Source organism: Thamnophis elegans, chromosome 2, assembly GCF_009769535.1.
Source record: "Thamnophis elegans isolate rThaEle1 chromosome 2, rThaEle1.pri, whole genome shotgun sequence".
In the NCBI taxonomy this organism is placed as follows: domain Eukaryota; kingdom Metazoa; phylum Chordata; class Lepidosauria; order Squamata; family Colubridae; genus Thamnophis; species Thamnophis elegans.
The window spans coordinates 130,621,810-130,635,005 of NC_045542.1; the positions used below are offsets into that span (position 1 = coordinate 130,621,810).

Below are 13,196 nucleotides of genomic sequence, written 5' to 3' on the forward strand. Positions count from 1 at the left end.
ATACAATGCCAGTTGATGGGCTCTCAGTCAGATGTCACTGAGTATGGTATTGAGGAAGATTTGATTATTTTTCAGATAGTATTCTGAAATTTATGAGGTGAGATTAAAGTCTTTCTGGTGTCTCAGCTTCCTTAAGAAATTTGTAAGGGGGAGTCGACCAGAAGTTCTTTAGCTGAACAGATGTTGGGTGAACCCTGTCTGACAAACCAATTCCAAGATCCATTTTTGGATCAGAACCTCCCTGGGGGGAGGGATGAAGAAGGGGCAGTGTCTCATCAGACCCAGAGGGAGTGCAATAGGTCCCTCTTGGTCAGAGATTTTCCCTCTGAATCAGAGTTGGGGCAGCAGCATGGCAACATTGCTACACAAGAAGTTGGCTTCAGGCCAAAGCAGCTGAGCAGGAGAGTGCTGAGGCGAGATGAAAGCCTGGTAAGAAGATCTATTAACCCACAGTTATAAATCAGAATTTGGAAAAGGCAAAGAACCTTGAGAGCATAAATAATATTGATGGAAAGATTGGGATTTGGCAGAAAGGAAGGAAGGAAGGAAGGAAGGAAGGAAGGAAGGAAGAAAGAAAGAAAGAAAGAAAGAAAGAAAGAAAGAAAGAAAGAAAGAAAGAGAAAAGGGGGAAAATAGAGGGTTGAATCACGATCTTAAAAGAAAGCCATTTGCTTGAAACAATTTGGACAGAAAGGAGAAAGTAGAGGTGACAAACCCTCTCAAACACAAACTCTAAATTTGATTTTGGACTTGAAAAGATCATTTTTTAAAGGAATCTAGGAGTGTGAAGATTTACTTCGTCCGAGTTTCTTCTAACTAACATATCTTAAGCAACTCTAATTAATGAGAGGTGGAATGCAACAAGGGAGAAAGATCAAGAAAAAGCACTATTTTCTCACTGACAACTGATAACCTTAATCTTGCCTGTGCAGGAAGTTCTTATTAACCAACTGCCATAAATCAGAACTTGGAAAAGCAGGAGGTGAGGTGAAGGCGAAGAGAAACATACCCAAGTTTGGCTGTATGCAAGTTTGTTCCAATTAATATATTTTGAGCAACTATAACTAAAGAGAGGTGGAAAGTAGCAAGGGAAAAAATAATAACAAAAACAAGAACTGAGAAATATGAAGTTTTTTTTCTGCAAAAGATCAAGATGGCTCCAGCATCTCTTCCATTTTCACATTAGTTGAATTAGCTAAATGTAAGGTGGGCCAGAACTTCTAAATAAGATCTGTATAACTAACTGCAATTTTGGAACTGGACATTAAGGAAGAACAAAAGACCAAGATGGCTCCTGCCACTCTTCTCCACAGCAGTTGAATTAGATAAATTTAAGGTGGACCAGAACTCTGAAATAAGAACTGTATAATTAACTGTAACTTTGGAACTGGACATTATGGAAAGATAGGAATTTGAAGAATATGTGAAATTATAAAAAATATGTGCAAATCATTTAAAATCATTAAAATCAAGCTTAAATATAATTCTGAACTCAGAGAAGCAGGTATTTAAAGAAGAAGGGAAGGAAGAATGGGGGAGAGATAATGAAGGGGTAGAAGCGGTGGAAATAAAAAGCAGACAAAAAACTCCATTGGGTCTGGCAATGGTATGGGGAAAATTGAAAAGGGAGGATGTATCCCAACAAAAGGAAATAAAAATCAGACAAAAGATGTTTCGGAGGTTGACAGTGGTATAAGGAAAATAGAAGAAAAAATTGAAGAAGGAGGTTACGCCCCAACAAAGGGAAATATAAAAGAACAGTAAGGATTGCCATTTATAGACAATTAAGAGTAACCTAAACCAAGATATGGAAAAATGGAGAGGGAACATGATATATACTTACAATGGGAAACTATTGAGATTTAAAGACAGAATAACAAAGTTGGGACGTGTAAGGATGCATAATTATATAAATATAATGATGAGAGTAGCTGGGAATTGTAACCAGGTCTACATCTCAGCCAAAATTAGGCAGGGGGGTGGGTTAAAAGTACAATTACTATATAAGTATACTTTTTTCTCTCTCTTTTAAAAAAAAGGAGGAGGAAGATATATGTTAAAATTAAATATGTATATTGAAAAGGAATTATAAATACCATCAACATAAAATGGAGCTCGCTCAGAAGCTGAAATACACCAAGTAAATGAGATGAAGAGTGTGAAGTAGAATAGAGAGGTAAGGGAAGAAGAGAGGGACAGGAGAGAGAGCAGGGAGGGAGAGGAGGAGAGAAAGAAGGAGTGGAAATGGGAGAGAGGAGAAGAAGAGAGGAAGGGGAAGTAGAGAAGAGAAGGATGACAGGGAAGAAAGGAGGCAGGGAGGAAGAGGAGAGAGGGTGAAGAAAGTGATGGATAAGGTAGAAATATGATGTATGGAGAGCAGGAGACCCAATAATTGTTTTTGGGAGTTAATGGTAAGATGAATTGATGTAAACATTTAATAATACAATACGATGTTGGCTATGTAATAGTATACATGTGGTTACATGTTATGAAAATGAAAAATAAAAAACTTTATACAAGAAATTTGTAAGGAAAAAGAAGGATGACTAGAAATAAGGTGAATGGATTGGATTAAAATGTCTATGGGTGTACCAGTGAAAAACCTAAAGAGTCTTGTTGGGACAGATCTTTCTGGAGAAAATCTATCTGTGGTCACTAAGAGTTTACATCAATTTGACGGGACATAATCTAGCCTATTAGTACAAATTATATAGAGAGTGTAGGTATGCTGAAGTATGCCCCTCTTTACAGAACCTAAACTCACTTTCAAATATTGGTTGGTATTTTATTTGATTTCTATATGAGCTATTGCACAAAAGTGAAAGGAAAACAAAATAGGTGCTTCTTTGCATGAGTTAGGATGATATGGAACTCAGACATAAAATGCTACATAGAATAGCTTGGACATACCCATAAAGAGAAAGGAACATATAGGTTTTCTTTATTCCTTTTCCCATTCTTGATCTCCTCCCTTATGACTTTAATATAGTATTATTATGCTCTACACATTTTGGAACCCTCAAGCATAACACTGCTATTAGAATTTACTTCTGCAAAATATTTTTGCCCGTTTTCCTTTCCATGTCTCAGAAAATTATTTCTTGTCTTCCCTTCAAGCTTATATTTGTTTCAGGATTCTAGATTTGTGTTCAAGTTCTTGTAACACAGTAATAAGAGTGTATAACCTTTTAATTAACTTGGAAATCAACATTGTACATTCCCTTAATTTTCAAAGACTGGGCATTTGCACAGTCTTAACTTTAAAAAGGAAATTTACAGCTTGTTATTTTGATGTAGGAGCTGTATTATTATTAGTTATCAATATCTATAAAATGGTGCTTATTTGTTTTATCATTTCTATACTTCTCTAGTCCAAATTACTTCAATCCCTAAAGCAACATTAAGTAAATGTTTCCAGTTCTATGATTCAGTATATAGTTTTGTGCATCTTTGAATGAGTATAGGATTTATCTTGAACTGATCTCTCTAAAATTAAAAGAAAAAAAGTAAAAATAGATTTTTCTAATATTTAAAATCTAAAACACAACTCCTTACTTGAGTAAATTACCCATGAATGAAGGTAAATATACATGTCTCGGGATAATGTTGCAGGATCTAATTAGCAATTTTAGAGAGACGTTCCCTGAAGATGGGCTCCAACACGAATCTGAAAGCTTGGAATACAAAATATCTGGTGCTGGTGACCAACCCAGATTGAATCCTGCAAACTACCTGCAGATTAGAAATGAGCTGATTCCTATTGGATTTGTGCATGCTGTTGCTACATCTGGTCCAGAATTATCGTTTAAATGAAAACCATGTTTCCTATGAAAAACATTGGGTAATTTCTTTTTTTTTTTAGTTTCTGGATTCATAAGTATGTTATGTTGTCATTTGTTTAAGAATTGTTTCAATAAGTTACACTTGCCTAGCGTTGTACAACACATTAAGTCATAAACTATATCATGCCAACAACAAGAACAGGCTTCAGGCACTATTCCAAGTTAAGCCCAAACAAATCACAAATTGTAATAACATTAGTGTGTTATATGACTTTAGCCAGTATGTAAATGCTTAACCAAGTATGAGGTAGTTGTTGTAGATATTTAGCTATCCCACATTCTTTTTTCAGACATTCTCATTTACCTAAGCATTATGGCATAAAAAATTATCCCAACACCAGACTGATTTTAAATTGAATTCTTTTCCTTTTTAAAAGGAACTTTGTTTTCTTTTTTAAAATGTTTTTTTTTTTAAAAAAACAGTTTTTGTTATGGTTATGAAAGACTCTTCTTTTTTAAGGTGCTTAAAGGCGCTTTGGGTGCCTTTGGGAGGAGAAGCAAACAAATGTATTAACAATTATTTCTGAATGAGAAAAAATAATTGGGCAGGTACTGAGAAAATCAAGCATTTAAGTTAAGAATAGTTACAGAATTTAGAGAACATGTTCATCAATATCATCTTTTGTCAATTGAAGGCATGGATAAATATATTTTAGAATGGCTATGCGTACTGTGCCTTAAAGTAACATTCCTATTTTCAGCTTCCTTTACAGAAGATGAGAAAGAACAGTTAAGAAAATTCACTAACAGGACATTCCTGCTTGATAAAACAACCAGCCAACAAGTCTATCTGAGCTTAATTGATATACTTTTAGCATATTGCTATGAGGTCTGTGCCACTGAAGGAGAAAATAATGTGAGTTAGTCTTTCTTCTCTTCACTTGCTTCACAGTATGGTATTTTAGTTAAGTGGCTCCATCATGAAAACTATAGAGCTACTCTGTAATTTGGGAGGTTTAGTTCTTAAACTAGACTTTGTTCTTTGCTGAAGTACAGAACTGCAGGGTATTATCACTAGGTAGCTTGCTGTGTGAAGAAACAGAAATGAATAGGAGATTTAATCTTGGTCTGACAGGCATGTTGGACTAAATTTAGCAGAAAAGAAAATGAAGGGGGGATTTGGAGAAAATATTTGGCTTAAATGTGTGTTGGAAAAGTATAGACATATTTTAGGAACAGCAGTTGATGGTGTTCATATAAATAAACTAGGATTTTCTTTTTGAACAAAACAAGCAAACCAGGCCAAGAATACTACAGGTAGACCTCAACTTCTATCACAATTGAGCCCAAAATTTCCATTGTTAAGTGGAAGCAGGCTGGGAAGTTTACAAATTATGATCACATGACTTCAGGACAGTGCAGGTGTCATAAATACATCTCAGTTCCCAATGCCTGAGTTTTGATCATGTGGCTCTGGGGATGCTGCAATAGTCATAAGTGTGAGAATCAATCATAATTCACTTTTTTCAGTGCCATTGTAACTTCAGTCATTAAAAGAAGGGTTGTAAGTTGAAGACTGCCTGTATTCGATGCATTCAGTATGGACTTCCAAGTTCAAAATATATACAAGATAAATAAAAATTAGAAATGAGAATTAGGAATGTATAGCAACATTGCCTCAATATAAAGATTTTTTTTTCTTCCCAACTTTTAGTTCAATAAGCAAAACAAAGCATAAGAGAACCAGTTTGGTCTAACCGGGTGTTAAGGCACAGATTAGAAACCAGGAGAATGTGAATTCTAGTCAGTGGTGGGTTGCAGGTGGTACGTCCCAGTACGGGCTTACCGGATCCTGCCTGGAGCATCAGGTACCGGTACGGTGCTCCGGAGGGCCCATCTGCCTGCCTGAGCTCCTTACCTGTGCTTTAAGCTTTTGGCGCTTCCGCGCATGCACATGGCACGTATGGCACCTGTGCGACACTCCACCAAGCAGCTGGAGCATTGCTGAGGCTTGCGCAAACGTCATTTGATGCTACAATGCATGCGCGCACTGCACACATGCATGTGGGTGACTCCAGGGCCGTTCCAACTGGACCAGTTGGAATGGAATCCGGAACCCACCACTGGTTCTAGTCCATCCTTAGGCACAAAGCAAGATGGTAACCTTGGGGTGGGCACCCTGTCTCTGATGTAGGAAACAGACTATGGCAAACCACTTCCAAAAAATCTTGCCAAGTAAATTACAGAGACTTGTCCAGGCAAATGCCAGGAGATTAAAAACTTATCGTATTTTTCTGAGTATAAGATACACCTTTTTTCCTCAAAAAGGAGACTGAAAATCTGGGTGCGTCTTATACATCAAATACAGCATTTTTTTGCCTCCCGAAGCCCCGCCCTTTCACCAAAATGGCTGTGCTTACCCTTATGGAAGCTTTCAAAGAGCTCATGGGGGCTGGGGAGTGCAGAAATGAGCAAAAAACAGGCCATTTCCCCCTCCCCCAGTCCCCAGCAGCACTCTATAAGCCTCCATAAGGCTGTGCCTGCAATTTGTTTTGACAAAAAACGGGCCCTTTTTTGCTCATTTTTGGCGCTCCCACCTCTTCAGCAGCACTCTGCAAGCCCCTCCAAGGCTACTCATGCCTTTTAAAAAAAACGGGCCCATTTTCATGAAAAACGGGTCGTTTTTGGGAGGTTTGAGTGCAAAGAGTGCAAAAACTTTTTTTTTCCCTTTTGGAAAGTTCTTTAACTGATTGATGAGAATTACATTGATCAAGTGCTGTGCCAGCAGAAGCAAAGTTAGGTGCTGCAGATTGTCAGCGATTTCCTTCCCCAGCACATGGATAAATACACCTGGAAACATCTACCTACCTACTTTTTTTTAATTTGCCTCTTCAAAACCTTGGCGCGTCTTATACTCCAGTGCATATTATACTCCGAAAAATATGGTACCTCAGCCCTCCTGCAAAGCATACTTGTATTCCATTTTATGTTGTTCACATAATACAAGGGTAGACATGGATCATATAATCCATGTTTCCTGTTGTTAGCCCCTACAATCCCATTCTCCGTAATGTGTGAAGTAGTTTTTCAACTTATAAGGTAAGGGACTCAAGTTTTCCCATTGCATCTATTAAAGAAATAGATCCTTGAGAAAGGATCTATTCCCATGATGGCAAACCTATGGCATGCATGCCAGAGGTGGCACGCAGTGCCCTCTCTGTGGGTATGCGAGCCGTAACCTCAGTTTAGCTACGCCGCATATGAATGCTCACCTCCTACTGGCCAGCTGGTCTAAGGGCCTCTGCCGTGCATGTGCAGGAGGCGGCACGTGTGGGAGACATAAACATTGCATTTTAGGTGTTTGAGCATGCGTGCTTGCATTTACACGCACTTTGGGAATTGGTCCGGAAAAGGTTAGCCATTCCTGATCTATTCCTTCCTCAGAAGGATGATTTTTTCCCCTATTTGGAGAAAAAATGATTTGAGGTACTTACTTTTACCTTTGATCACCTCTCCCAAGTGTTCAATCCTATCAACTTTGCAGTCCCCAGACACACACACACCCAAAATGCAATGATAGGCTCCCAAAATTTCTTTACCCCGGAATTAGGTATTCACTTTTCTACATGAGTGATATAAATGCTTGCTCCAACTTATTGTATATGGTGGTTTCCATAGCTTCTACTGTGTACTCTACATTCTTTAGTAATGCTAAAAACATCTATTATTCTATGACATTCAATAATCAAATAAAAGAAATGTTTTGGGATAAATATGGTAGATAAGAAAAGGATTGTTGTTGAATTTTTCATATTTTTTAAAATTCTTCCAAAAGGACAGAAGATCACATTGCTAAAGTAATTAATACTTATTTATATTTAATAATAATATAATTAAAAATAATTAATATTTTATAAATATTTCTTTAAAAAAAACCTTGTCCTGTAAAATCCTCTTCAGATATTTGGGTCTTAGCCAATTTTGTTTGGTTAGCAGAAAACTAACAAGCTCAAACAATATAGGAGATGATTCAAAATTATGTTCATTATAGTTTCATTTTATTTTAGCAATAGCCATATCCTCAGGATTGCCATAAATAAACATAATGTTATCTTTTCTTAAGCCCAGTTTATAGAATTATGTTATAAATGACATCTCTATATCCTTCTCTTTAAGGTCGAGTCACCATGGAACATACGGAAATTGAGCTCAACTTTATGCTGGTTGGAGGTATGATAAGTTCTAAAATTATCTATCTAAAGTTATCTTTCTAAAGAAAATACATTTAGATATATCAGTACAAATGTAGAAATTTCTTTAAAAGCATGATTGTTATGTTCTGATTTTTTACAGGTAATTTTTTATCTTTAGTCTTAACCAATACTGAACTAAATATTTTTTTAAAAAAAATCTCTTATAACCATTTGTTTTTAAATCTTCCATGCAGAGTTTTACTAGCATTTCGGAAGTCCTTATATCCTTTGGAAGAAGAGTTCTGTGCTACCCACTTTACAGACACTTTGGGTTAGTGATACGAGCCTGGAATGACACAATAATGATATTGAAATTAGGTAAGATAATATATTTTTATCAAATGGTTTTGAGTTGAATGTTACATCTATATTTTAGATACTTCAGAGATAGGACTTGTTGGGAGACGCTTGTGTGGGTTCATTGAGGGTCAGTGCTGTCTCTGGTTAGTTGTGTGGTTGATTTGGATTCTGAGGAGTTTGTAGGCTGGATGTAGGTTAATGTGTCTATAGATGGAATTGCCAAAAATGCTGTATTAAGTGTATAAGACGCACCCAGATTTTCACCTTTTTGAGGGGGAAAGGGTCCATCTTATACTCCGAAAAATACGGTATCTATGTATATAATACAGGGTGAGATATAAAACCAGTTGTAACTCCCCGTTTATTTGGCAAATCCTCTAGAGTTAAATTTGGGCCTGATAAGAGTAGATATAGAAATAGTAGGTATAGTAGTTTCACAGTGTACAAAAAGTAACACATGCAAAGAGGAATAGAGGTCCTTCCCTTTGATGGATCACTTATCAGAAGTGATTTCTTTTTCACCAGTAAATATCCTCTTGATAGACCGAACAATGAGTAACATTACCATTTGTATAGAAGGCTGCATAAATGTATATTAAAGGATAATGTGTCATTTTTATGATCAAATTCTGAAAATGTGCTACTGAAAGCCTTTTTAGAATACCTGTAAATGACCATGGAACAAAAAAAAAATGTTGGATAGAATAGGTAAAGCCAAACATCCCAGTATCCCCTGGAGTTGTCTAGCCTCTCTACTCATTAAAAATGTTTAGCAGTTTTAAAATCAACATGAAACTTGTTTAATTTCTTTCCATATTGCCAGATGCTTTCATTTGGATGTCTCAGGTTACCTAGGAAACTATTGTAAGATGAAATGTGATTGGCTCATTTGGATCATTGTTCGTGTTATGAATGGAATTGAAATAACTTAGGCTGTTCTTAAGCAAATAGTTAACAGGAGTGAATTTTCAGCTTTTACACTTGGTACATGATCATATTATGGATTTCAGAAGAGTTGAGGCAAATAATAAAACATTATTTGACAATAAGAGTGAATATGAGTTGTTGTAGTAATAGGGACTACCAAACAATATTTAAAATAAAATATAAGTAAGTCATTTGGTATGGTTTGATGGTACTTGTGAGATATACTGTAAACCTGCCGCCTTTATTTGCCAAAAGGCTTCTGACATAGAAGAGCAAACATATTAACAACAAAGCGAGTACAGATTTTTAAAGAAAATTGGGAGATATGAAAGTTTTTTTCATTTCTCAGCAATAATTTTTAGAACATTTTATTATTTTTAAATGTATATGCCAGGGTTCCAAGTAACACCCCTAATGAAAGAAGACTCCGAGGCTTGAGTTTTCTCAAAGTTCCATTTTATTAGAGATGTCATATTGGCACATCTGGGAAAACCCGAATCTGAAAGTTTCCAGGTTTTCCCCACCCAAATGAATGTTCAAGTCTCTGCCCAGCACCCTCATGTCCACCACATGAGCCAATCAGGCACCGTCCAAAACTGGAGATCCATCCCAGTCACACGATTGCAGCTGCAGGGCAAGGTAACCTTGACTCTCTCAGAAAGAATGTTATTTTGACTATATCTTACCCATTCTCCATATAATCCCTCCTCCCATTTTCCCACAGTAGAAATAGTGGCAGGCCTGAAGGCCAAATGCAAAAGATGGCTTCCAGGTCTAACAGTATATATTGTTGTCTTTAAATGTGTAAATGCGTTGTCTTAAAAACAATGCTAGAGAGTAATGGATTCAAGACTTTATATAAAAATAAAAGGTGGAAGTTCAGGTTAAGAGAGAATCTCGTTGTGCCTACAATTGGTCACAGAGCTTGTGATTGTTCACTGCCCAGGAATCTTAGCTGTGATTCTTTTGCCTTTTTCTTTTTTCATTTGCTGTCCTTTGATAGGAAAGATGGGGGTGGAAGAATGGGACAGACCTCATTTACAATTAATGATTTCCCCTAATACCTTTAAAACAATTTACTCTGCCTACAAGTATTTGAGTAGTTGTTGTGATAAATTGATAATTGTAATTATATGAATTAATGTTTTCTTTCCTCTTTCAGGTAAAAGTGCCATTTTGAAGTGTCTGCTAGATATTCACAAGATTTTTCGGGAGAATGATCCTGCATATATTCTCAATGACCTTTACATCACAGATTACTGCATTTGGATTCAAAAAGCTAAGTAAGTTCTAAATCTGTACTTCTTTTTATGATTCTGGGTGTTTTATTTTGTAGAAAAGAAGTAAAAAGGTCTATTGAAAGTATGCTTATTATATACACCACAATGTGAAATTGCACCTTATAATCTTTCAACTGGAGTTGGCCTTCATACAAATTAAGTTCTACCCAAGAACGTAGAATGTCATAATATATGGGCGGATCCAAGCAGTGTGGCGTTTTGTAATTGACAGATTATTATAGTTGATCACAAAGGCAGGCAGCAGTTTAGACCGGACTTGGCATTTTTATCCACTTATTGACTTCTTCCCAAGGACCTGGGGTAGGCAGATGTTGATAGTGTTAAAGATATTGTCACAGGACATAGGTAGTTCCAAGTAAAGTTGCCTTTTGCAATTGATTGATTTTGGTGATTGGCTGATGTGTTCAAGCACTGCGCTACAGTTGGTTTGGGATTGAACCAAGGCTCTTATTACTTTGCTTTCTTTTGCTAGTCATTCTACTTCTATTCGCAAATCTATGTATGTTTTTATTTTTTCCCCAGTTTTTACTTCTATTGTGCCTTACCCAAGTACTTGAACATCCTCTATCCAGACTTTTTTTGTCTTTCTTATCAACAATTGTTAAGTGTTGCATTGCAGATACTTGTCTATTTGAATTGTAAGAGCACTTTAGTTTCTTCAATTTCTATTTGTCCATTTTGTGTTCCCACCAGTTTATGCTTGCAAGGCAAATGATATTTCTTGCAGATTTTCCAATATGCCATTGTTGCTACTTTGTCATGTTGTTGTTTGAGGTCATTGTTTAAATTGTACACTACTCGGAGGAATATGGGTGGCTAAGCAGTGTGGAATATAGATAAACAAATTATTATATACACACAAAGGTGAAATCACAGCTACAAGTTCTTTAGCCATTGTTGGCTTTTATCCTATCTTTTTATACATAATTCAAGGGGACAAGCATTCCTAAAACCCCTGCTTCCAATTTTATACATCAAACCTGGGATGCAGGCTAACCATTTCTATTCCTCACAGGGCTCTCTTTTACAGATGACTCAAGAAATTGCAGGTAATATCCCCACATTCATACATATGCTCAACTATGATAGAAAATTATATGGGTTAATAGGAAGAAAACCTGCCATATTGGAATATAACAGTGTCATTCTTTTCCTGCTTACAAAAGATGAGCCTGCTTGGTCTAATTATTAAGGCTCCAGGCTAGAAACAAGGAGACTGATTTTGGTCCAGTCACTCTGTCTCAGCCCAACTCATCTCACAGGGTTGTTGTGGGGGGGAAAGGAGCATTAAAAATTACAAACTCTCTTCTTGTGGAGTTTACATTTTAGGCACAAAAATCTACATTTTTTATCCTTCCAAGAATCCAGTCTAGCATGCTCTCCGTACTTAACATGCTTTACTGATGAGGAAGCAGCAGTAAGATGAGGCTGCTAATATGTCCTTTAACTACTGCTTTCCTTGTCCCTAGTATCACTACAATATAATCAATGTTTGCCTTAGTTAAGAAACATTCTGCTATGCTTTCCTCTTGATTATCTGTGGGAGTGTTAGAAACGTGAGCTATTATTAAGGTACTTATTATATGCATTTGAGATATAAATTGCATAAAATAAGCACTTTAGCACAATGGCCAAGTTTCATTTCTCAGTCTTGATTCACTAGATATGTAGGGTGCAGTACTTTAAAAGCTCTTGCTATATTATCATCCCTTCCCCAAGACAGGAAACAAGTTGCTCAAGAATGATTGGAAGTTTATTGATCTATGTTAACAGAATCTTGAAAAACTGACTGATTTTCCTTCTCTCCCTCTCTAATACCCCAGGGAATAGAAGGCAGTTAGTTTGAGTTTCGTTTTAATGCTTTCTTCTTTTATTGGGCTTAAAACATTTTTGTAACTGTCTCTATATAGCAAGTCTAAGGACATCTTTGTGGCTTTCCAAAATATAAGAGTCTCTTCACAATAGTAAGTTGCCAAGCCCTGAGTTATGATCCCAGCTTCTTGGGAGAATATCATGCCCACAAATTCTGGAGGTCCATTGACACTTGGCATCCATTAAGTATCATGCCCTTTCTGATACCTTTAGAATAAAACAAACAGGAAGCTCCCATGCCACAAATGGAAGTCAGAACGCAGTTCTTTATTCTCAAGAAAGTCTCAGCAGGTGGAAATACCTGGCTTACCTTTTTTGAGGTAAAGTTAGCAAAGTTAGTGCCCCATCCTAGAACTAACGGGGAATTCCAGGGTTAAATTCTACATTAGAATTCTAGATTTTTTTAAAAAAATTCAGAAGACAGGTAACAAACCATTTAAATATTTTTGTCCACAATACTTCATTGATATGTTCATGTAGTTACCGGAATTAAACTCAACATGAGGTTTATATGTACATTTTTATTTCCCGTCATGCTTTCAAACTGCATGTGTGCCAAAGCTGTTTTCAAAAATAAAATAAAAAATAGACTGAAGCTGATTGTTTTTATTAAAAGTGCGCCCAAAGGACCTTGAAGAAGGATAGGGAGCTGAGGTGAGGGAGCTGCCTGAAAAAGGATAAGTAGGATCAACTTTTTCTTCTGATACATTGATATTTTGGGGAAATGTTCATTATATCTTTCAAAATCTTAATATTGTCTC

At 36.4% G+C, this 13,196-nt stretch overlaps 1 protein-coding gene across 1 annotated transcript in view; it reads left to right on the top strand.

Moving 5' to 3' along the window:
* The window catches only part of SHQ1 (SHQ1, H/ACA ribonucleoprotein assembly factor), an 80,418-nt gene that overhangs the window by 26,900 nt on the left and 40,322 nt on the right, over window positions 1-13,196 (top strand). Inside the window, exons 8-11 of the mRNA XM_032210713.1 lie at window positions 4,544-4,698; window positions 7,959-8,012; window positions 8,230-8,353; window positions 10,425-10,545. Coding sequence (XP_032066604.1) covers window positions 4,544-4,698; window positions 7,959-8,012; window positions 8,230-8,353; window positions 10,425-10,545 — 454 coding nt within the window. The remainder of the gene's footprint in view (window positions 1-4,543; window positions 4,699-7,958; window positions 8,013-8,229; window positions 8,354-10,424; window positions 10,546-13,196) is intronic.